The sequence below is a fragment of the Colletotrichum destructivum genome, chromosome 3, assembly GCF_034447905.1.
Source record: "Colletotrichum destructivum chromosome 3, complete sequence".
Taxonomy (NCBI): Eukaryota; Fungi; Ascomycota; class Sordariomycetes; order Glomerellales; family Glomerellaceae; genus Colletotrichum; species Colletotrichum destructivum.
In genome coordinates, this window is record NC_085898.1 from 856,775 (window position 1) to 879,188 (window position 22,414).

General features: G+C 56.4%; 9 protein-coding genes across 9 annotated transcripts; 4 read left to right on the forward strand and 5 right to left on the reverse strand.

The window, feature by feature from the left end:
- The first annotated feature begins 76 nt into the window (after positions 1-76).
- CDEST_04341 (Putative DSBA-like thioredoxin domain, Thioredoxin-like superfamily) lies at positions 77-1,367 on the forward strand. Its single transcript, XM_062920500.1, has 2 exons — positions 77-491; positions 559-1,367. Exons 1-2 carry the CDS (start codon positions 447-449, stop codon positions 1,195-1,197), a joined length of 684 nt encoding a protein of 227 aa, XP_062776551.1. The 5' UTR covers positions 77-446; the 3' UTR covers positions 1,198-1,367.
- A 252-nt stretch (positions 1,368-1,619) lies between these two features.
- CDEST_04342 (Putative cyanovirin-N) lies at positions 1,620-2,259 on the reverse strand (the record flags this gene model as incomplete). The annotated part of the gene is made up of 2 exons (XM_062920501.1): positions 1,620-1,712; positions 1,795-2,259. The coding sequence occupies 2 exons, from the start codon at positions 2,257-2,259 to the stop codon at positions 1,620-1,622; spliced, it is 558 nt and encodes a 185-aa protein (XP_062776552.1).
- Positions 2,260-2,758: 499 nt separating this feature from the next.
- CDEST_04343 (Putative cytochrome P450) lies at positions 2,759-4,811 on the reverse strand. The gene is made up of 6 exons (XM_062920502.1): positions 4,539-4,811; positions 4,337-4,463; positions 3,890-4,258; positions 3,777-3,828; positions 3,034-3,677; positions 2,759-2,973 (listed from the first exon to the last, which is right to left on the reverse strand). The coding sequence occupies exons 1-6, from the start codon at positions 4,783-4,785 to the stop codon at positions 2,811-2,813; spliced, it is 1,602 nt and encodes a 533-aa protein (XP_062776553.1). The 5' UTR covers positions 4,786-4,811; the 3' UTR covers positions 2,759-2,810.
- A 1,309-nt stretch (positions 4,812-6,120) lies between these two features.
- On the reverse strand, positions 6,121-6,582 carry CDEST_04344 (uncharacterized protein; the record flags this gene model as incomplete). Its single annotated transcript, XM_062920503.1, has 2 exons — positions 6,121-6,260; positions 6,336-6,582. 2 exons carry the CDS (start codon positions 6,580-6,582, stop codon positions 6,121-6,123), a joined length of 387 nt encoding a protein of 128 aa, XP_062776554.1.
- A 3,914-nt stretch (positions 6,583-10,496) lies between these two features.
- Positions 10,497-15,846, forward strand: CDEST_04345 (Putative quinoprotein alcohol dehydrogenase-like superfamily). The gene is made up of 4 exons (XM_062920504.1): positions 10,497-10,707; positions 10,916-12,075; positions 12,132-14,134; positions 14,202-15,846. The coding sequence occupies exons 1-4, from the start codon at positions 10,598-10,600 to the stop codon at positions 15,453-15,455; spliced, it is 4,527 nt and encodes a 1,508-aa protein (XP_062776555.1). The 5' UTR covers positions 10,497-10,597; the 3' UTR covers positions 15,456-15,846.
- A 1-nt stretch (position 15,847) lies between these two features.
- CDEST_04346 (Putative NTF2-like domain superfamily, lumazine-binding protein) lies at positions 15,848-16,474 on the reverse strand. Its single transcript, XM_062920505.1, has one exon. It carries the CDS (start codon positions 16,239-16,241, stop codon positions 15,849-15,851), a length of 393 nt encoding a protein of 130 aa, XP_062776556.1. The 5' UTR covers positions 16,242-16,474; the 3' UTR covers position 15,848.
- Positions 16,475-17,512: 1,038 nt separating this feature from the next.
- On the forward strand, positions 17,513-18,940 carry CDEST_04347 (Putative beta-lactamase/transpeptidase; the record flags this gene model as incomplete). The annotated part of the gene is made up of 1 exon (XM_062920506.1): positions 17,513-18,940. One exon carries the CDS (start codon positions 17,513-17,515, stop codon positions 18,938-18,940), a length of 1,428 nt encoding a protein of 475 aa, XP_062776557.1.
- Positions 18,941-19,732: 792 nt separating this feature from the next.
- Positions 19,733-21,178, forward strand: CDEST_04348 (uncharacterized protein; the record flags this gene model as incomplete). Its single annotated transcript, XM_062920507.1, has 1 exon — positions 19,733-21,178. One exon carries the CDS (start codon positions 19,733-19,735, stop codon positions 21,176-21,178), a length of 1,446 nt encoding a protein of 481 aa, XP_062776558.1.
- Positions 21,179-21,386: 208 nt separating this feature from the next.
- CDEST_04349 (uncharacterized protein) lies at positions 21,387-22,397 on the reverse strand. The gene is made up of 5 exons (XM_062920508.1): positions 22,174-22,397; positions 21,986-22,063; positions 21,859-21,924; positions 21,753-21,808; positions 21,387-21,688 (listed from the first exon to the last, which is right to left on the reverse strand). The coding sequence occupies exons 1-5, from the start codon at positions 22,343-22,345 to the stop codon at positions 21,650-21,652; spliced, it is 411 nt and encodes a 136-aa protein (XP_062776559.1). The 5' UTR covers positions 22,346-22,397; the 3' UTR covers positions 21,387-21,649.
- Positions 22,398-22,414: the final 17 nt, after the last annotated feature.

A 22,414-nucleotide genomic window follows, 5' to 3' on the forward strand; every position in this document is an offset into this window, starting at 1 on the left:
GTCCGTTCCGCTGTCATCTGATGTTGCGGGGGGCTCATTCACCACCTCTGTCAGGTCACCGCCTTTCTTGTCTGCACCTGTTTCTGTCCATGATCGTAAAAGTAGAATCAAGTTATTAGAATCGAGGTTTTGTGACAGCTCTGGAACATCTGGGGTGGCGCGAAACCCTTTCAAACAGCCATTTGCATTCTCTACGCCGTTTAAACCGATGAAACATGGCCAAGAAATTCGTTAAGCAACTATGTTCGCTTGAGAACCGCTTACGCGGCCGTGTGCTCCAAACGCACTCCCATTGCTGACTCGACAAACCCTCCAACAAGACATTTGTCAAGATCTGACAACGTTTCTTCCAAGATAGAAAGCTAGAAACTCTCCAAGAGTTGAAAAAAAAACTACCAGCTGCCAGCCATACTTGTTTATGCCCGTGGCGTACAACCGTGACAGCCATGACCGTCATCAAAATCGACGTCGTTTTTGACTTCGTCTGCGCCGTAAGAGAACCGCCAGAGGCGTGTCTCTTCTCTATTACATTCACGGCTGACATCAAGATGCTTTCAGTGGTGCTACATCGGCAAGCGCAAGCTAGACAGGGCCATCGCCCTCTACCAGAAGACATATCCGGGCGGGAAGGACGACGTGTTCGCCATTACCTGGCACCCGTACTACCTGGGTTACAACCCCTCGTCCCATAGCGTGGACAAGAGCCAGCTGGCCGAGACCAAGCTGAGCGACATGAGCCCCGAGCGACGCGCTGCTCTGACGCGGCGCATGGAGCAGGTTGGTCGTTCCCTTGGCATCAACTTCCAGTGGGGAGGCAAGATCGGGCCCGATACGCGTGGCGCGCATTGTCTTGTACGTCTCAGCCGCGCAAAAGGCCCCGAAGCGACGGCAGACGTGGTCGAGAAGCTATTCGAGGCATACCATGAGCTCGAGAAGGATATTTCTGAGGAGGAGGTGCTCCGTGCCGTTGCATCGGATGCCGGTCTTGATTCTGTAGAAGTGGAAGGGCTGCTGAAGTCGGAAACGGGCCTGGATGGGTTGGACAACGATGAGAAGCGAAGTCAGGACATTTCTGGCGGCGCCGGAGTTCCTCTTTTTGTCATCCAGGACAGTCACCGACTTGAAGGCGCCCGGGACGCGTCAGACTTCTATGAAGCGTTCGTTCAGGTGAAGGAGACGGAAGCACCTGCGTCATAAAATGGGGATAGAGCTCCAGCTAGCCCTGTCATCTGAGCACTAGGGCATATAAAGATGGGCCGCAAGTATCAAACCTCTGAAGTTTCCTCGGGTCGCGGTTAATCTATTCTGCTGACAATCTCTTATTGAGACGCTTGTTCAACGGCCTCAAGCTGCTGGAGACTAACGGGCCGGATACCGCTGCTTGAGTCGAAGCTGCGCATCAGCAGCCTCAATCATCTACATCAACATCCATCATTTCCCGGTCACTAACTTGGAGAACATTGATACGGTCATTTTTCTAAGCTAAGAAGCTGCAATTTGGTATTGGGTGTTTTTTACTACTTTTTACATCTATGATTGTACGGGGACACAGACCAAACTATTTTCGAGAGCAACGCTGCTCCGCGAAGACTTTCTATAGTCACGCTATGCCCAGTGCTCTAGACGAATCTGGGAGCGCATGTTCCCATGAGCCGTTTCTCATTGACGCCGTGACAGAAAAGCGCGCCCTCATGGTTGCCAATAAAGTCATTCTATGTTGTTGTCAGCAATGTGCCCTGCCTCAAGTGGAATCTTGCAAAGAAGGATTCGCAAAGTCTTTATTTCGAAACTCACCAAGTCAACCGTCGTGTCGACGAACTGCTGCGGGCCATTCTTGACGTCCGTGCCGCACTTGCAGGTGTAGATCGTGGGCTTGAACGGGTCTTGGATGGCGCAGCCGCCGCAGCCGCGCCGGAAGTGGCCCGCCGGGTGCGGCGTGAGCGTGCCGTTGACGTTCTGCAGGCACTTGCTCAGGTCGAACCTGTTCTGGACGCCCCAGCCCGTCGGCGTCCTGCAGCACGCCCAGATGACGGCCGGGTCGCCGCTGTCGCCGTGGATGTTGGCGCACGTGCCCTTGAAGCCGGAGCGGGGGACGAGGCCCATCGTGACCTTGCTGAACGTGGTGTTGGCGACTGGTGTGGGCATGGCCTTGATGGCATAGGGGTCCTTGGAACTGCCTTTGTTTACGGCTCCTTTGGTTTGTTGGACCGGTGTTTCCGAGCATGAAATCGTTGCATTCGTTGCGGTCGTTGCAGTCATGGTTATGGCAGAGGTCGTAGTAGTGAGGGAAGAGGGTGGAAGTGCGCCTGTAAATGCGACCGCAAGGGTCAGGAGGAAGCAAATTGTGCTCTTCATGTTGAGCCGTGGAAGAGGCTGAAGCTTGTCGTGAAAGAGTTGCTACTGGCTGATGGAAAGAAAAGGCAGGTCGTGGTTACACAATATTCTTGTTGAAGCTGTAATGCTTGGAGCTTATATACTTTTTACCCGCTGAGCAAGCACACACGTTGGGTGATTAAGTACACACTGGGTGATATCAAGCTAGGACGAAGAGGCCAAAATGGTTATATGGCCAAGTATTGCTACAATCAGTGAATTGCTTCCTCCTAGGCAGCATCAAGAAAATCGACCTCAGAACTAGGCCTACCAAGGTGACCGAGTTGTGACTGTGACGTTACAATCATCAAGCAAATAATCCAGCCTCTTGACATTCGCTCCTTTGTGTGGTTGCATATTTCAACAGTTGATCATTGTGCTAAATGTCTCCTATGATTGTAGAACCGTTCTAATACTCTAAGAATCTCTGCATCGCCTCAAACGATCTTGACTCTGACCCCCCTGGTGCTCACTGGAACAGGCACACCCAAGTCATGATCATACTCAATTTCTCGCTTGGTTGTGTCGTATAGCTTCATTCGAGGGACTACCCTGAGAATGACAGCCGCCAGAGCCAAGTACAACTCAGCGTAGGCCAACCTGTAGCAGTGTTAGTCCACGAACAAGACAGTCTCATGCGGTAAGCAGGGTCACACATACGACATTCCGAGACACTTCCGAGTCCCCTTGGAAAAGGGGATGAAAGCCTTCTCCAGCTCCCTCTTCCGTTGAACGTTCTGGCTCATCCACCTCTCGGGAATGAACTCGTTCGAGTCCGGGAAGTGGCTCTCGTTGAAGTGACTGACCATGGCACTCATCCCAACCGCCCAGCCCCGGGGAATGACGTGAGTCAACTCTACCTCGGTCCCCGACCCCTCCGGCGCCCACTTGCCGCGGTACACCAGATCCTCCTCCGTTGCAACTCTTGCGATTCTCGAGGAGACGCCGGGAGCCAGCCGCAGTCCCTCGGTAACCACGGCACTGAAATACGGCAGCGCCTCGAGCGTCGACCAGCTGGGGAGATGTTGCGGGTCCGTGACGACGGTGCGCAGTTCCTGCGTCAGCCGCTCCAGGATCTCGGGCCTGGTGAGGAGGTAGAAGGTGATGACCGTGAGGGTGAAGCTGGTCGTCTCGGTTCCGGCGATCATGACGACGGCGCCTTCGGCCGTGAGGCGCTTCGTGGTCTTTTCTTCCTCCGGGAGGTCGGAGTCGAAGAGCTCGGCGAAGACGCTGGTGTCTCTGCCATGGCCCGATCCGGAGAGCTTTTGTTCCCTGGCTTTTTCTACTCGGTTGGGTATATCCGTCTGGGGGTTCGAATCGTCAGTTAACCGGCACATCGAGGCCCATCCTCCGCCTTCGGATAAGAGGAAAAAACACTACCGAATCATGAGGGGATATCTTACGTTGAAGGTGTCGATGAGCAATGCCGTGTCCCGAGGAAGAAAGTCCTTGAACCTGAGCGGATGCTCGTCAGAACTGAGCCATACCTACTGACGGGAGTCCGCCCCTCACTCACCAATGTCCCACAATCAAGATGCCCTTGAGCCACGGGAAGAACTTGAAGAAGTACATGTGGTTCAGCTGCCCGTAGACCGCAGCGCGGAAGTTGGGCGTCCAGCCGTCCTGGTCCAGGAACCCGAAAGCCTCGCCGAAGCAGTACTCGGACACCACGTCCGAGGTGAAGCAGCTGTACGCCTCCGTCAGGAGGACGACGTCGTCGGGGCCGCTCACGCCGGCGAGGAGCTTGTCGCAGAGCCGCTGGGCAAGGGCGTGCACCTTGGACTCGAACTTGAACATCTGAAGGCGCGAGAAGAACTTGTTCATGGCGCCGCGGCGCCTGCGGTGGACGTCGTGGTCGACGGTGCCGGCGATCGATGCGGCCTGGCTGGAAGGAAGGCCGTCAGCGGATCCATCTGATGCGTGTGTGAGGGGGGTTTACAGCAACTACTAGAGAATAACTTACTCGGCTGGCAGGTTCTTCAGCTGGTGTGCATGTCTGTTGCGTTTCCTCCCGTTGATGGCGTAGATGTCGTCGCCAAAGTTGGGGTCGTTGCAATGCAGCTCGCCAGGGTTAATGCGAACGATGGGGCCTTGAGTTCGGTCAGCATATTACAGGCAGGTGTTTCTCTTTTTTTTTTTCGTCGAGGGGGGTTGGTGGTGCAGACCGTAGACCTGATGCATCCGTCTGATCTCGCGAGTGTAGCGACCCTTTTTCACAAAGTCGAACCAAAACTCGTACAGATAGGACGCAGCCGCCAGCTTGGGACCGGGAATCTTGCTCAGAGGATGAAGGGGAGAGACATTGTAGAGCATGCGGACCAAGTGGTAGACAATCCATGCGACAGAGAGAGTGCCGACAGTCCGCCAGGACAGAATGCCCACGGGAACCACAACTTCAGCGACGGAACCCATGTTGAGCGTGATCGATGTCTGTTGACGAACGGGTGAAAACACTCTGGAAAAACAACAGATGTCTTAAATGGCGAGCAGGAACCCCGCTTCATGAAGACGGCCCTGATGCAATCCGCGCCCAAAGGCACGAACCAAACATGGACTACGGCGCGGGACGGGGGCGGGGACATCTCGTTCCAGGCCTTGGCCCGCGGGGGTCACTTCTCGAGATGGAAACAGATTCGGGCAGTTGGACCGTCGATGACGAGAGCAGGATTGGCTCCTCGGCAGTGTGTATCTACGAGGCATTGGTCTGGAAACGTAGATATGGCCGCTGCGGCACGGGCGGGCAGCATGATGCGTGTGGCTGAATGAGGCAAGTGGGTGACCACCCATCGAGCGCGATGAGGGTGGTGATTCGTCTGCGCGTGCCTCGGAAGTTCTTCGCCTCTTCGGCTTCTTCGCTGGACGAAGGCGGGCGAGGGAAAGAAAGAAAGAAGAAAAAGAAAGCATTATCTTCAGTCTCCAGTTGCCAGGGGGTTACGAAAGCACGTGTGGTCTCCCTCGTCCAGCTTCTCCGAAAGCACTCAGATAACAGACATGACCAACTCATGATCGAGGAAGGAATGGATGAGTTTAAGTAATGAATCAAAGATAAACGGGATAGGGACTCTTGGATTTTCATATGAAGGATAAAATGACAGTTGAACTATCGGGAGGCCAACGGATTGTCCTCATGGTTAATTACTACTTTTCCAGCTCTTTTCTCAACGGATTGCTCTCCTACATAATGATGACGACTTGCCTACTTCGACTTTCATCCTGGGCGAGTTCGGGTGTAAGAGTCGGGCGGTAGACTTCATTGTTCGTGCTACTGCAAATCTAGCACTCCTGCTCAACTAGACCTAGTACACAACATGGCCGATTAAGGTGCTGGCGAGGTGAGCCGTGGGTGCTTCCAAGGGCTACCTGAACGTGGCCGGAAGACTCTGTCTCTAGTACGTAAACCGTAGAACTGTTAGGATGAGCGAGATGTTCTAGTGTATTGGACTGGACGTTAGTCGTGTCGCTGCCAGAATGGACCATGTCCGTGGCGAGTGATGGGCCCGGCGTTGTTGCCTCTCTGGAAGGCTGGTACGTCCTGATGGCAGTAGACGATCTAGTTGCTGATTCTGCATTCCGAGAAGCCAAATAGGCAAAGCGAAGACACCAGATCAATATCAACCTTGCAGGCAGAATTAGACGTATGTATAAACTAACGGGCATGTCAATCGAACCACCTCGACATCACGGAGCAATAGCAATTCAAGCTGAGGAGACGACGACGTCGATGCCTCATATGACAGCAACAACGGCTTAGACGATAGCAATAACGGCGAGGGTGGCTTTAAACCCGTCTTGCGGAAGTTGGGCAACGGCACCGAAAGCTTTGATTGCAGCCCTGTCGAATCGCTTTTGATCGTCTTCGTCTCGCTGTAAGTTGAGTCTAGCAGTGACTGCACCGGGAGTTTAGGACATAACTAAGCCTGAAGAAGGTCGATTTGGTGCCCATAGAGCCACAGCGTACATACGTCTGCGAGGTATTTGCTGGCTGCGATAAGCAGGCAGATCGCCAGTGTTGATAACCGTGATGTCGAACCAACAGAGTGCTTCAGGGTCGTCGGCGGAGACTGCACAGTCGTTCTTCTCATTCCAAATGTCTAGGTAGGCATCATCCGGCTCCTCCAGGCCCTTTCGGACGCCCCAGGAAAAGATCGGATCCAAGTCTGCTCGTTTAAGACCCAGGTGAATGGGCAAGTTGGGGGGTTCTTCGTTCATTAACCATGATGCCAGAGCCGCCGGACCGCCTCGAGCGATCTTAACCCACTGTTGCCGCCGCTCGGTCTCCAGGCGGGCACTCACTCAGCATGTATGACTTTGATGGCTTTGTCTGATGTTTTTGCTGACTGCATGGGTCAGGCAGGCAGACGGCACGTGCAGACGTCTCGCCCGCATTGCAGCAAACTGTCTCTGGCGAATATATGCCAGTCGGCGCCGTATGGGTATGAGAGTGGATTTGCGGAAGCAATCTCCGCATGGACAGCGGCGTGAGGGAAAAGCGTGACGCGCTGGCTTTCGTCTCCCGCGTCTCTCAAGTTGTCTGTCAGTCGGCGGTGGTCCGCAGCGGTGGGAAACATGTCAAAACATTTCTAGACGGCCGGCGGGAACACGCTAGCGGAGACAAGCACTTTGGTGTCTGTGCAGAGGAAAACACGAAGCGGGCGGGCGGGGTTTTGTTTTGATTGTTTGGTGCTGTTTCTCTGAGCGCTGAGGAGGGTATGGAACTAGTTCCGTGTCAGTGCACCACGTGCGCATAGGTAGGTAGGTAGGTATGTATGGTAGGTGAGTCGCCGTTGATGATGGCGGGAACTGTTTACGAGGTTGCGGATTTCGTTCAGTTCGGCCCCCAATGCGGGCTGTTCGTTTGCAGGCAGCCCTAAGAAAACGGAGACGGCCCATGAGCCCGAAAAGGGGCATGCATACGGGAGATGAGGATGGTGAGATGTGTGGCCTGATGAGAGCAAGATCGGCCTCTCTCGCTCTGCTTTGCACAACGGAGAAATCCCGAGAGATCCTTCCGGACCGTCTCGGTGTGGTCACCCTGCGGTGAGGGAATCGATAGTTGGTTTTCTGCAAGTTGGGACTGGCAAGTTTCTTGGCTGTCGGTGGGAAGACGGAGCGTGCAATCTCGAGGGTTCTTGGGTGTTGCCTGGGCGCAGCAGGATGACCGCCGGACGGGCAGTCGAAAGACGCCGAATGGGGGAGAGACAATAAGGGGACCAATGAGACAGTGAGGGTGATTACGACGAGATAAGACGTGGTCCACGCAACCTGAGACCGAAAGAGAGAGACACACACAGAGAGAGAGAGACGATAAAGGAGCGATAGAGGGCGATGGAGGGGAGAGAACCAACAGAATCGAAATACGACAGCAGGCGGCACAAAAGGGGCAAAGATGACGTCTTGACGGTGCTGCTGTTCCCCATATGAAGGACTCCTAGGGCGCAATCAGCATCTCTATCCGTACCTAGTGTTGGGGAAAAGAAGCAGAAGTTTGATGCACCCAGGAGTAGCAAGGAACAGTGCATAGCTAGGTGCATGGTGGCGTTTCGGCTAGGAAGTAGTAGTAGCAGCGGCCTTCGTGTCGGATTCCGTTCCTGGATTCCCCCCTTCTGGGAGTCATCCGGCTGTCACTAGAAGCTACGAAGCAAAGCGGTAGAAGAGTTCGGTATTTTCTTTGCCGGCCTGAAACCCTTGGAGACTTGTAGTCCTGAGTGAGTGCGTATGGATCTGTAAGCGCTCACTCACACACATGGCTTGACTTGCCTTCACTCGGCCGAGGGGACGCAACTTTGTGCGTCCGCTGTGCAAGAGAGAGTCTCGCGCTTGTGGCACTTTTGCCTGGATAAGGCAAGGGGCTCGTTCGGCCTCCCCTGCAGGTCTCTTGGAGAGTGCTATTTACGGCGCTATAGGCGCATGCCGTGAGACGTGCAGTAGGCGGCCATCATGTATTGCTTCTTGGGAGACGGCTTGGCAACGGTTGGCTGTCAAGGCGCATGGGGGGGTCGGCAAACACAGGAGTTAAGATCTCCCATTGCGGACGGCGGTCGCCACCGGTACTTGGGGTATTCTGTACGGGGCGTTGCACGCGATAACAAAAATCTAGATGATTGAGGACATCGGCGAGGGAGCGTTAGAGAGAGAGAGAGAGAGAGGGAGGGAGAGGGAGTGAAAGTGGAATGACAAGAAACATTGCCTGAATGAATCGATGGATGAGTGGATGGGCATGTTGATAAGCGTGTCTCTGTATCTTTGGACGGAATCACAAATCCCGTCTTCCAAGCTATTTCTTACTTGCATGGTCAAGAAACGAACCACTCTTGCCGGATGACAGTGGGCATTTCGAGCGATGATAGGCAGCAGGGACAAGGAGGGGAGGGCTTCTTTACAGCCGATGATGATGATGATGATGATGATGATGATGATGATGATGATGATGATGATGGGAATTAGAGGGAAGCACTTACGCATACTCACTCACTCACTCACTCACTTACCCAGACATTACAATCACTCACTGAAGGACAAGCGAGAACAGTGAGGAGGGCACCGGAGCACAACAGCTCCAGCCAGCCAAAAGAGCAAATGGAATCCTGGCGGGGCTGGCGGGGCTTTCGGGACGTCGGCGAATGAGCCGAGCCACTCTCGCAGCGCGCATGTGTGGCGGTGTGGAGAAGCTCATTTAACCGTATCTGTTCCGGGTCCCACTTATCCCAGTGCCCCTCTTCTGTCTCTTTCTCCTTTGGGAAAGTCGACAAGATGGGAAGAGCGAGAAACACGCCGCGCCGAGGACATCCCATCCATCCATCCATCCATCCATCCATCCATCACGGATCACGGCCAATACCCGGACCACCACACCAGAACGAACCCATCAATCACCGTCACCCCAAACTAGTTGCCACCACGTAACCAACAACTTGTCTCGACAGACCGCGCAGCCTGTGCCGTCCCTCCCGTCTCGCCTGGCGCTGCCGCCGTCGCCGCCGCTGCCGACGCCTCCCACGGCATCGTTCGAGCCGTTGCCGAGGTCTCCCTTTCTCTTGTCCATGTCCATGGCCTTTTACGAATAGCCATCCGAACATCAGCAAGGTCCAATTACCCTAGCCCCAAAACACCGGATGGTGTGTGTGCTGTGGCGTTGGCAGCCCGCAGACGATGCGCCGATCCCCAATAAAATCCCATGTCACCATGCGCTGCGACCATTACCAGCTCCGGCACCAACACCAATACCACCACCAATACCACCACCACCGGGACCAGCCAACAAACGCCTGCCGCAGCCGACAGCCGTTGCCGTTGCCGTTGCATCATCCCATGCCGCATTTTCTTCATGTCGCCTTCTAGCGTCGAGGTCGTCGTTCTAAGTCGCCCAGAACTTTCACTCGCCGGGTATCTGCCATTCATGACAGCCATCGTCCAGTACAGCAATCATCCTCGAGGCTTCAACTGGTTGGTGCCTTTACTCTAGTTTCTCTAGGACACTACCACAACCGGGACCGAAAACCCCAAATGGCGACAAGAGAATTGGCACAGGGCCAAGCCAATGATAAGATTGCTCGAGGCCAGCCTCGAACCCGGTCCATCTTCTTCCAAGAATCCAAGACTCGACAGTTCCCCTGTTTTCCCTTCTCCTCCCCCAATCCCCGGCCTCGCCTGTCCGACGCACCCTCGTACCTTGCATCCCGGGCCTTTCTTGGCTAGGCTTTGCCCATCGCCCTGCAGCCTGTCGACAAGACGCCGTTCCACTGGTTAGATCCGTGCTTCCGTCCCTATCCACCGAGCTGACCGTCCGGGGTCGCGTAGGCCACCCCGTTAGCCTCCCAAACCATCAAAAAAATAAAAACACGCGCCGGGGTGCGATGCAGCATCGTGGAAGGGTGGTAGGCACCGCCGGACCGACCACCACCTGCACTGCTGATGCCACGCCAATGGCCATCCATCCATCCCCATCCATGCCATGGGTTGGCCCTGCATTGGTCCCACGCTTCTCGTGCCTTTTGGCCCGTGGGCTGTGCTCGGCGCCGTCGCCGCCAAAGAGACCACACACGCTACGCTACCCCCCCCTCAAGGATTCAATTCAGTTGATAATATCGAGAGCTGCCCGCCCATTCCCTGGCTCGCATGGAAGACCGTCCTTCCCTCATTCTTCTTCCTTCCCGCCAGTTTTCGGCTTCCTTCGTTTAGAGCCAAAACCACGGCCAACCGCCAGTGAAGTGACGGGCCATTCGCAATGGCTTTCAAGACGTGGTTGATGACGGCCCTCGTTGGCCTCGCCAACGGCCTGGCCTCAACCGACACCATCACCTGGGGAGGCGACAACTCACGAGCCGGGTACCAGACGTAAGTGTCATGATCCATCTATTGCACTCCCTCCCCGCTTCTCTTTCTTTCTCTCGCGCGCTCTCTACCTCCCTTTTTGTCCCTCTTCCTCTCCCTGCTGTCGATCGCCGCCATGTCGCAACGACACTGCTCCGCTCGGTGGGGGGTCAAATGGGCGATCGATCAATCAAGCACCCCTCTATATGACCAGCAACTGACAATGGTGAAGAAATCACAACATGGACCCCTCCGTCGTGGGGAGCTCCCAGTTCGGCCAGCTCTTCCGCACCCTTCTTCCGGGCAGATACGGCAACGTCCCCGAGCAGATCTTCTCTCAGCCACTCGTTTACACGCCCGACGGCGACGACACCCAATACGTCTACGTCGCGACAACACAGAATAATGTCTACAAACTTAATGCAAAGACGGGCGACATTGTCGCATCCCGCAACCTCCACCTTCCTTTCCTCACCGCCGATCTGGACGGCTGTTACGATATCCAGCCTCACGTCGGAATCACCGCCACCGGTGTCATTGACCCTTCCACCAACACTGTTTACTACACGGCCAAGACGTACGCCGACCAGACCCAGCCGAATGTCGCCCAAGGCCGTCCGGCCGGCCGTTACTACCTTCATGCGCTGGACGTGAACGACCTCAGCGATCGCCCCAACTTCCCCGTCGACCTCGAGGGCACCGTCGCGAGGAACAACCCGATTCGGTCCTTCAACGGAGGCATCCACCACCAGCGACCTGCCCTGCTCCACGTCGGCAACTACGTCTACGCCGGCTTTGCTTCTCACTGTGTGCAGTACAACTTCACCGGCTGGGTCATTGGCTGGGACAAGACGACGGGTAACATCGTCGAGCGCTTCGCTACCCAGGGTGACGGCGTTCCCGCCAACGTCGAGGGCGCTGGTATCTGGATGTCGGGCGGCGGTCTCTCGTCGGACGACGCCGGCTCCATGTTCTACGCCACCGGCAACGGCTACGCCTCCCAGCTCAGCACCATCCCCGTGAAGGGCCGTGAACCCCCAACTGCCCTGGAAGAGGCTGCTGTCCACATGACCATCAACGAAGACGGTAGTCTGACCCTGGTCGACTTCTTCATGCCCTGGGAAAAGCAGGCCCTGGACGGTGCCGACAAAGACCTGGGAACCAGTCCTCTGCAGATTCTACCGAGCACCTTTTCCTGCGGCGAGGTTCGTCGCATCGGCGTGGTGACCGGGAAAAGCGGCAAGACCTACTGGCTCAACCTGGATGACTTGGGTGGCTACCGCAACGGCGCGAATGGCCTGGACGATGTGCTCCAAGTCTACCAGAATGAAAACTCCGTGTATGCCGGCGCAGGTGTCTACCCGGGCGAGGGTGGTTACATCTACATCAATGGTGAGAATAACTGGCTTTTCCGGTAGTGGCTGGGGACTATCGCTAACCTTTACAAGTCATCCAGTATCCCACCCATGTCTTCAAATTCTCTTGCGAGGCTGGTGTTCCCTCCTTCACCAAGGTCGCCGACACCCCGATGAACAACGCCTACATCCTCGGTGTCAGCCACGGCACCGTCACGACCCTCAATGGCCAACCCGGCACCGGCCTTCTCTGGACGACCGATGTACAGGGCTCGCAGCTCAAGATCTTTGAGGCCGTCCCCAAAGACGGCTTTTTGAACCTGATCAAGTCCTTCAGCGTCCCGGCCACCACCAAGTTCACCAGGGCCGTCTTCGGAGACGGAATCATGTACCAGGGCACCACCCAGGGCTACATCTACGCTTTCGGTTCGCCCGTTACGACTCCTCTCAACTGCACGTCTACCAATGAGTTTGGTACCGTCGACGTCGGTTCTGAGAGCGAGCCGCGCACTGTCACCTGCACTGCCGTCATTGGCGTCACCGTTGATACCGTCGCTCTGGACGAAGCGGAGGAATTTACGCTCTCTGGCGTGCCCACGCTCCCTCTTACGCTGGCCCCCGGCGAGACCTTCACCGTGGGCGCCGTATTCAAGCCCACGACCGTCGGTCTCATTTCCGCTGACATCATCGTCGACACAACCAACGATGCCGAGGGCTACAGCCTGGGCACGCACATCAGACTCACTGGTACCGGTGAAAGCGCCAATCCGCTGCTGTCCATCACGCCCCCCACTGTCACTTTCCAGGGCGTAATTGCCGGGCAAGAAGGCGGCACCGACGAGAGTGTCATTCTGTCGAACCAGGGCAACTCGGACTTGTCCATCACCGACGTCGAGTTCTCCACAACGAGCGCTGCGGGCCCCTTTACGAGCTGGGACAGAGCAACCTCCAGTCTCACCGTCGGCAAGTTCACGCTCACCAACGTTCCTGCTACGATTCCCGCCAACACCGCCGTCACGGTTCGCATTGCTTTCGACTCTGCCACTAGCGGCAGCTTCGGTGCCTACCTCAAGGTCTCCTCCAACGGCGGAACCAAGTCCTTCACGATCGCGGGCTCTGCAGGCCCTGCTCCTGCGGCTCTGGTTGAGTTCCAAACGCCCGATGGCACTGGTTGGGTCGAGTACGAAGCGGACAAGCCTTTCAGCTTTGGCAACGTCACCGAAAACAGCTCAAGAGCGCTCAAGTTCCGTGTCACGAACAACGCTGGCGAGGGCGCCGTCAGGCTTTCCCTCACCGTCTCGAAGCCGCCCTTTGGAATCCCTGGCATCATCCAAGCTGCCAACTTGGTAGACCTTGCCGAAGGCACTGTTCTCGGTCCCGGCGAGAGCGCTACTGCGACCATGATCTGCACGGTGCCCAAGGCGCAGTGGAACACCGACCCATACACCGGAGTCGCGCCTTGGACGATGAACACTAACGACCCCAACTTTGAGAAGCACTTGTTCAGCTTCGAGTGCACAGCCGTCGCCGAGCAAGCGCCGCCTCTGTTGCCCGATGGCCAAGGCAAGTACCGCTACATTGGCTGCTACAGGGAGAACAACCCAGGCCGCCAACTCACGAACCAGCTGTACGGGAACCCCAACAACACCAACGCCATGTGTATCGCCGCTTGCGCCGAGAAGGGCTACGTCTTCTGCGCCACGCAGTACCACACCGAGTGCTGGGGCGGCCCGCGTATTCCTGTCGAAAAGGTCGACCCCCGCAACTGCCAGTTCGATTGTGGCGGAGATCTCAACCAGGTTTGCGGTGGCAACGGATTCGGCGAGACGGAAGGCCTTGGCGCGTTTCTCTCCGTATTCGCCGACTCGGTCCAGTGGGACGGAAACACCACTACGCCCGCCCCGAGCCCTGATCCGGCGGGCCCTGAGGTCAACCCTGGCGTAGGACAGTACGTGAGCCAGGGCTGTTACACCGAGCCCGCCGACGAGCGCGCGTTGACCTACCTCATTCCCACCGATGAGAAGACTGTTGCATCGTGTATCGAGGGTTGTGCTGCAAGTCAGTACACGTACGCCGGTTTGGAGTACGGAGGAGAGGTAAGCAAACTTGACGATATTTCTTTCATCTATTGGATAATGTAAGGCGCTAACTCTGTTGCTGTAGTGTTGGTGTGGAAACGTCCTGTCGGCCAAATCTCTTCCCGTTGATGCCGCTGAATGCAGCATGGCTTGCGCCGACAACAGCACCGAATACTGCGGTGGCTCAACCAGACTCAACCTGTACAAGCTTGAAGGCGAACTGCCGGCGCCGACGTCGACCGCCGCCGTTACGACTGGCACCGAGACTTCAACGGCTGTTCCCACTGCCACTGCTCCGCCCACCAACGAGCGGGTTGGCGACTGGCTCTTGGAGGGCTGCTACACTGAGGGTGATGGCGTTCGCGCTCTTGGCGCCCGCATGTACGCCAACGACTCCATGACTCTCGAAATCTGTGGCGGATTCTGCCAGGGCAACAAGTACTTTGGCACAGAATACGGCCGAGAGTGCTGGTGCGGTGACGAATTCGGCACAGGAAGCGTCCTCGCCGCGAACCAGGACGACTGTTCGTTCCCTTGCGGCGGCGACAGCACCCAGCTCTGCGGTGCTAGTAACAGGTTGAGCGTCTACGTGTACTCGCCCGAGGGAGCTGTTGTTGACTCGGAGACGTCGACGACGGCGGCTGCCACTACGACGACTTTCTCGAGTTTGGCAGTCCCTTCAAACGGAACCGCAACCACCGTCGCCACGACCACTGAAACTCCTCTGGCCGAGGAGACGGGATCTCGAACTGCGGCCGCTGTGGAACCCACAGTAGAAGTATCTACCACGACTGCTTCCTCCACCCCATCCAACTCCACCGTCACTACTATCGGTTCCGTAACCGCTGAGGCCTCCAGCACCTCGTCCACTCCTTTGACAACAAACTTGCCGACTACATCGTCGTCCAGTGTCCTCCCCGGCACCACGACATCGACATCGTCTGCCACTCCCACGCCGACCGGCCCCGTCATCTCGCCCGGCAACGAAAACTTCACGTACTACGGATGCTTCTCCGAGCCTGAGATCGGCCGCCTGCTGCCGACCCAGATCCTCAACCGGGTCAATATGACCATTGACATGTGTCTGAACGCCTGCTACGACACGAACTACGCGGGTGTCGAGTACGGCCGCGAGTGCTGGTGTGGCGACTCGCTGAGCCTGGGTGGCGCCGATGAGACCAGGCCGGCGGCCAATGTGACGGGCACCGAGTGCTCTTTCACATGCCCCGGCAACAGCACTCAGTTCTGCGGTGCCGGTGTGAGGATGAGCTTGTACATACTGACCGAGGAGCTGGAGCGGTTGGAGAAGTCAAACTCGACGCTATCGTTGAAGCACTGATCAAAAATTAATGGGGGGTTAATGTCTATTCTTGCGCAACCATAGAGGCCAACGGCCACGGTGCTACACGGGTATCTACTCGAACAAATTTCATATAATTTTGATGTCTATATTTTGACTACATGGATTATCTGTTTGATTTATCTTTGTGAAATTTCTTGGTGAACAACGCCAAGCTTTAGCGACACTTCACTGCTTAAAGAACCCGTACATCTGCCACTCAATATCGTTGGGTAGTGAGGACCCACCGGCTGTTTTCGCTCGTCTCTCTTGGATTGGCAGGCTACTTCTTGTCTTGGACTCTTGCTGTCCAACACGAAACCATGATCGTTTCCATCGATCCTCCAGAGGGCATCCGGGCGGACAGCCAGCTCAACCCACACCCCCCCCTTCTTAAGACTCGTAGGCATGGAACACCTTCGCAATGATCTTCCACCCCGCTTCGACCTTGATCAGCGTGTGAAAGTCGGTGTAGGGCGGGCCGTCGGGGGTGTCCTCCATGTCGACCCTGACGACGGCGGTCGTGGGCGTGATGGCGAGGACGTCGCACCTCGCCTTGGTGGACGGGCCGGGGCCGTAGGTGTCGAAGAAGGCGTGCAGGTTTCTGTAGGAGCCCGAGGAGAGCGTGCCGTCGGCGGGCGCCCAGCCGGTCATGGTGGCGTCGGTGTGGAAGGCGAGGTCGAGGAGGGCGCGGTCCGCCTTTGCGACGGCCTGGACGTAGGCTTGGACGGTTTGGATCACCTCGTCGTAGGCGGATGTCGGGACTGATTTGATGTTCCTGGACATGGTTGTTGTTTGTTTGGGTTGGCTATTTACGTGTGGCTTTCTCTGGTGTGCTTGTGGTTTGTCAAGGGAAGAGGAGGGGAATCGTGCTGGGTGTTGTTGGATGCTCGGGAAAGGGAGGAATGTCGTTCGGCATCTTTGCAAGCCTAAGAACGACGGGATGGTAACTTATATACCGCGAGACTCTTTTGTCCACAAAAGTGTCGCTTGGAAATCAACCTCTTTGGGATTCTGAGAGATGGAGGAGGACCATCTGCTTTGAAATCTCTCCCGCAGTCGTCCCCGCGTGGACACTTGGCGCCTTCGGAGGCATTACGCAACGGAAAACCACTGGGCACCAGAAGATGGCGGAATGGTCGTCGTAAAGACACTTTCGGCCCGGGGCCCGGGGCCCGGATGGATCGGTGGTCGGGACGCCTAGGGGGGGAACTCGCCGGAGGATTGCCTGATTCGGCCAGCGATGGGGGTACGAGTTCGGACTCGGGTTCCTGGCCGAAGGAGGGACACCGTTTTGCCGGTGTCGTGGCATTACGGTGCAGAGAGAGTCTGGTAGACAAACGAGTGTCTTCCGCGATTTGAATTCCGTCTCGTGCGGGGGGTGGGTCTTGAATTACCAAGCCTTTTTCGTTGCAGTCTGCCGATCAAATAGGGCGGGCATCGTTTATTCATGCGGCGTGGGAAACTCCTATAGGGCGGCAAGTCAAGGAGAGAGGCTTGACACAAACGAACCAAAACCCGGCTCTAGTCTTGCCCAAACCCTTCCATATGCATCATCGCAGTTCCCGACGGGAATGCTGCTCTGCTGGCTATCTACCCTCTCACCGCTGACCACACACTTGTTCATGTCCCCTATGATACCCTTCACTACACGAACGGAACATGAAGAAGTGAGACAGACGGTTTTGGATGCTCGTGGTTGACGTAAATCGTTTTCAGTAGTATCATTGGAACTTGTCGAGCTTGCTCCGCGGCGTCATCTTTTGACGAATACTGGCTGGAATCCCCGTTTGCTGACCACCCTAAACCCCCAGCGTAATCCCCGCATCGTCAACAGCAACGTGGTTCGCGAAAGAGACGCGCGTTTGCAACGTGTCCTCGGGACCACGATCCCCATTCCTGCAAGATGAGCCAAGAAAACCTGACAGAGGAGATTTTTACGACGTGTGGTTAAGATCTGCAGAGTCCCTGACTCTTGAGTCTGTCTCTGAGGATAGGAACGAAACAGAAACCCAATCAACACAACAACGTTGTAAGCCGTACGCACATACACCACTATGACCTTTTTCGACAAGCTCGCGGACGTTTTTGCGCGGCAGACCGATCCACCCTCGCCGCCCGAGAAGTTTCTTGCGTCTCTCAGCACCCCATCCGTCTCCGTCGCGGTCCTTGACAGGGGCAGCATCGAGGCGCGATGCTTCTCGACCGTCGGTGACAACGAGGGAACACGCTTCCAGGCCGCCAGCATTTCCAAACCCATCGCCGGCACTACCGTCATGAGGCTCGTGAGCCAAGGAAAGCTGTCCCTGGACGACAAGCTCCTCTACGTCCTCCCCGCCGAGCTGTTCGCGAGCCTGGGACCCCCCGGGATCCTGCGCCAGATCACCCTCCGCCACCTCCTCAGCCACACGGCCGGGTTCCGCACCTCGAGCTACACGGGGTACGCCGACAACGTGCCATCGGCGCTGGACACGCTCCTTGACAGGAACGGCGGCCACAACCTCCCCGAGAAGCTCAGCGCTTTCCCCGGGCAGCAGTTCGCCTACTGCGGGGGCAACTTCGCCATGCTGCAGATCATCCTCGAGACGGTGTTCGAGAAGCCGTTCCCGGACCTCGTCCAGGAGCACGTGTTCGACCCCCTGGGCATGGCGGACTCGACTTTCGCTACCCCGGCGCAGGAAGACGAGGGGGGCAACTTCGCGCGGTCCTGGTGGACGGGCAACAAGCCCCACGAAACGCCGTGGCTTCACCACCCGGAGCTTGCGTCCGGCGGCGTGTGGACCACGCCCGCCGACCTGCTCAGGCTCATCAGCGCCGTGCAGAGCTCTCTCGGGCCGGACGTCCCGCCGGGGACGGAGAGGTTCCTCCCCCAGGCGCTGGCGGCGGAGATGCTGACGGAGGTCCAGGGCGGCATGGCGCTCTCGTGGATGGTGTCCCGGAAGAGGGGCCACGCGTTCGGGCACTGGGGCGGGAACAGCCCGTCCTTCCGGTGCTACGTCGTCGGCTTCGCGGACACCACCGGCGCGGTCGACGGCCGGGATCTCGCCGAAGGGTGCGGCGTCGCCGTCATGACGAACGGGTGGGAGGGCCACGACGTGTGCGCCAAGGTCGCGCACGCCGTGGCGCACCTCAAGGGGTGGCCGTACATCGGGACGCTGGAGATGGTCCAGGACTTTGCCGTCCCCGTCAAGGATCCGTCGAGAGAGGTGGGCGCGCGGTGGGAGGAGTGGGTCGGGCACTGGTCCGAGGGCTGGAGGATCGAGAAGGACGCGAACGGCGCGCCGCGGGCGGGGTTCGGGGAGCTGGAGGCCCTGGAGCTCGTGCCGGCGGCGCTTCCAGCGGAGCGCGGCGACGATGGTCCCTCGATCGACTTCCTAGTAGGAGGATTGTCCGTGATGCTCCGGCTCCACGGGGCGAAAGACGAGCGGACGATTGAGGTGTGGAATGGTCTGACGCTCAAGTCGAGCATGCTGAAGAGGGTGTAGGAACTAGAGAGTCAACAGAAGTGTTTTCCCATGCCTCGGACGGTTGATTAATTCGTGACTGGTTTGTGATAACAAGAGAGTGCGGACAGGCTGTAGCAACCAGCCTAGCCTCATAACGTTAAAAGTGGAAGTTTAAGATAATTCTTCAGCTAGGCAATAACATCAGTTTCTTGCTAAGTTGGTTTACTAACAAAAGGTTCAGTCAGATGGCAGACTTTAGTTAAGGCCTGGAAGAGAGAGGGGGGGGTTGGGTTCCGTGGAGCTGAACGAGTTGATTGAAACATGGGAAGGTTGAAAGACATAGAACTGAAAAATGAAGAGATCCACAAGTCTTTGCGACCCTGGTAACGATGCAATACAGCAAAGAGTAAAGAAGCCTAAGTCAAAAGGTGAGAAAGGCTGAGACGGATGTAAGTGGAAGTGGGCGGTTCCCTGGGGAATCGCAACTCTATTTCTTCGCCCTGGTGTTATATTATCCAGGTTCTCTTTCTTTCTTTCTTTTTCCAATCTTCTACTTGCTTGTTGTGGAAACCTTGAAACACAACTTTTATGTTCAGGTTCTACGTTATAAACACTCAGGATTTGTTTGCACTCTGGCGCTTTTCTAGTTTCTAGAAAGGCCTAATCTCATCGCAAGAACACCCAATTCTCACTGCTTTGCTGATCAGCTTCTGACAACCAACATCGATAGATATTGCCACAGTACCTAAAGAAAGCAATCGACAAGAGCGACGGGGCGGCCTGGCTGATATGGTTCAGGAATGCAGTATCCGACCTCTATGGACGACGACCATGCATCCGCCTACACACCTTCGGCACAGAATACCGCAGCCGGCCATCGACAGGCTGAGTGCTTTGCCAAACGAGCTGATTGTCGAAATCTGCCGTCACCTGCATGACCTACAGCGAGTCCCGCCAACGTCCCCCCTGACGGTCCTCTGCCGCGCCTCGCGGACTCTCTACGCCCTTGGAGTGCCCGTCTTATACCACCGAGTCTCGCATAATGTGCGGAGCCTCAAAGACCTGCTCGCGCTGTTGAACTTTGGCCGAACAGCTCGCAAGCGCGATACCATCCGGCTCGTCAAACACCTGGTGCTAAAGTGCCAGTTCCAAATGGTCGATCGTTTGGGCGGATACGAAGCCCCGTTTGTGGATACAATGGGCAGGTTCTTGATGTGTTACTCGGAGCTTGCCGGGCTGGGGTCTTTTTACCAGAGTCTGAGTTACGAGCAGAGCGTCGACCTCATGTACCTGGTTTTACTCCATCTCATTGTCCCCAAGCTCTCTGGGCTGGAAACACTGGACGTGGACGTCGGCGGCAGAGACATCTTCAACCCGCACATCGCTCAAGCAGCTCAACCCCGGACCAGGAAGGTGCTAGCTCCCAAGCTCAAGGGATCGAGGTCGCCGATGCTGCATCAGGTGTCGATCAAGACGCGAAACCTCCCCGAATGGGCCTCCGTGAGCCTCACCTTCTTCCTCCGGAGCTTGATCGAGTACGCGCCGAACATCCAGATGCTGGAGGCGAGGCTGCGGGTACCCCGAGAATCGAGCATCGTCAGCTCGCCAACATCTTCCCTCCGGGACATTGCGCACCTCGACCTACGGGGGCTCGGACTGCCTCGAATTGCGCTGGAACCGATGTTGCTTAGCTGCGACCGCCTGGTCAGCTTCAAATTCAGAATGGCCGACGGAGAGCTGAGCGTGCCGAGCACATCCTTGATCACCGACGTGGACGTCTTGGCCATCCTGAACGCGCTGATACAAAGCCAGAGAACCCTCGAGACTCTGGTGCTGGAGGTGGCCGAGTACGCCGTCCATACCCAACAACTATTCCGGCAGCGGATGATCTCCTTGAGGAGTTTTGGAGCTCTCAAGCACCTCTCGTTGGACAGCTACTGCTACGAGGAGTCAAAGCCTCTGGGTGCTCTCCTGCCCGCGAGCCTGGAGACCCTGGACGTCGTCTGCCTGCACCCGACGATGCACGAAGAGATGAAGAGCCTAGCCAGGTCGTCCGGCCGGGCCAGGGGGCTTAGGAGCGTCACGATGTACCCGTGGCCGAACAGCGACAGTCGCAGGACCGACATCGTGGAGATCGCGGAGATCGCCTGCCTGTTCCGGGACCGGGGCGTGGTCTTTTCGTTCTCGCATCGGATGTCCCTGAGTCCCTGCGAGAATGAGCGCAGGCGGTTTCACGACAGGCTTCGCCAGTGGGACAAGAGATATCTCGGCATCTGAGCCTAGGTGAAGAGTGTTGAGCACAGATAGAGGATTCTTCGGCATGATGGGACAACGTCGTGTCGAGAAATGTGTATCCAAGACCGTATCGTACTCCTCCCAATACGTTGTCTTTTCACCGAGCTCTCACAAAAGGCTTTGTACTTAAACAGTAGCCATCTTGCCTCCCGTCTTCTTTCGTCACATTCGACGGGAAGTGGAAGCGTCTGCGACATTTTTCATGTAAATCGGACTACTTATTTTATCTGTTACCGCCAGCCATCACACCGAAAACCATGTAGGTGCATACGTCGCGACTCTTAGATAACTCGGAGGGGACGACAGATGTAACGAACATCAGTTGGGTGAAGAAAGGAATGAGAAGCCGAGAGTCGGAAACCCTAGATGCTGTCGGACACAAACGAAATAAGCACATCAAGCTTCAAAGCGATATGGAAAGAACACGCTGAGTGGTTGGTGACCGGGTGCCGTCTAGAGATGGCCGTTGACACACAACTTGCAGTTGTTGGACTGTTTGAAGAAAGGATCAGCTTTCCGCCCGTCCACTCTGAAGCAACTCAACAAGAAGACTCACAGCAGAAAGAATGCTGGCCACGATGGCAGCAGAGCATTTCGAGTCCTCCTTGACATCTGGTGTCGCGTTAGCATCTCGCCAGGCCAAACCTTTTTAGTCTACCTACCAAGACCACGCGCGGCGATCGCCCACATGCACGTAACGCCACCGGGCGTCAGAGATCCGAGGCAGCCTGGGACAACATCAGCCACAATTCTCCTTTGACTATCATCTGTTGCAAAGGGGGTTCGTACTGAAGAACCGCCGCCATCCGCAATGCAGAAAAGGCACATCACCTCGCTTGTCCAAGTCCCTGCTGTCGAGGTCCATGTCTGTCACCGTTGTCAGTTTTTCCTCTAGAAAGTCTTAGAACGATTTCAAGCCGCAAGAGCAAGTACCAAGTACAGCTCTTATGTAAAAATATTGAACGGGTTGTTCTTGCCTTTGAAGTAGCCTTCCAGAGCAGTCTTCCAGTCTTCGGGAAGGTCGGGAAGCTCGATATCACCGGTCGCCCTCGGCGTAACGGAGACATCATCAACAGCAGGTAGATCGGCAGGAATTGCCAGTGTCAATGGCGCCATGACAAGGCAAGCGAGAAAAGAGCTGAAACGCATGGCTAATTTGTTTGCTTGGGCAGTTGAGGCGATTCACAAATGATTGTTGATGCTGATGGGCGAACAGGA

Excerpts from the sequence above, each read along its gene's own strand:
- CDEST_04345 (XM_062920504.1), top strand. The coding sequence starts at position 10,598 with ATGGCTTTCAAGACGTGGTTGATGACGGCCCTCGTTGGCCTCGCCAAC. Across the intron at positions 12,076-12,131 it reads TGGTTACATCTACATCAATG|TCATCCAGTATCCCACCCAT; the intron begins GTGAGAATAACT and ends AACCTTTACAAG. Across the intron at positions 14,135-14,201 it reads GTTTGGAGTACGGAGGAGAG|TGTTGGTGTGGAAACGTCCT; the intron begins GTAAGCAAACTT and ends CTGTTGCTGTAG.
- CDEST_04346 (XM_062920505.1), bottom strand. The coding sequence starts at position 16,241 with ATGTCCAGGAACATCAAATCAGTCCCGACATCCGCCTACGACGAGGTG.
- CDEST_04343 (XM_062920502.1), bottom strand. The coding sequence starts at position 4,785 with ATGGGTTCCGTCGCTGAAGTTGTGGTTCCCGTGGGCATTCTGTCCTGG. Across the intron at positions 4,259-4,336 it reads CTGAAGAACCTGCCAGCCGA|CCAGGCCGCATCGATCGCCG; the intron begins GTAAGTTATTCT and ends CCTTCCTTCCAG. Across the intron at positions 3,829-3,889 it reads ATCTTGATTGTGGGACATTG|GTTCAAGGACTTTCTTCCTC; the intron begins GTGAGTGAGGGG and ends GCATCCGCTCAG.
- CDEST_04349 (XM_062920508.1), bottom strand. The coding sequence starts at position 22,345 with ATGCGTTTCAGCTCTTTTCTCGCTTGCCTTGTCATGGCGCCATTGACA. Across the intron at positions 22,064-22,173 it reads TCTGGAAGGCTACTTCAAAG|ACATGGACCTCGACAGCAGG; the intron begins GCAAGAACAACC and ends CAACGGTGACAG. Across the intron at positions 21,809-21,858 it reads GATCGCCGCGCGTGGTCTTG|ATGTCAAGGAGGACTCGAAA; the intron begins GTAGGTAGACTA and ends ACGCGACACCAG.
- CDEST_04341 (XM_062920500.1), top strand. The coding sequence starts at position 447 with ATGACCGTCATCAAAATCGACGTCGTTTTTGACTTCGTCTGCGCC. Across the intron at positions 492-558 it reads TTTTTGACTTCGTCTGCGCC|TGGTGCTACATCGGCAAGCG; the intron begins GTAAGAGAACCG and ends AGATGCTTTCAG.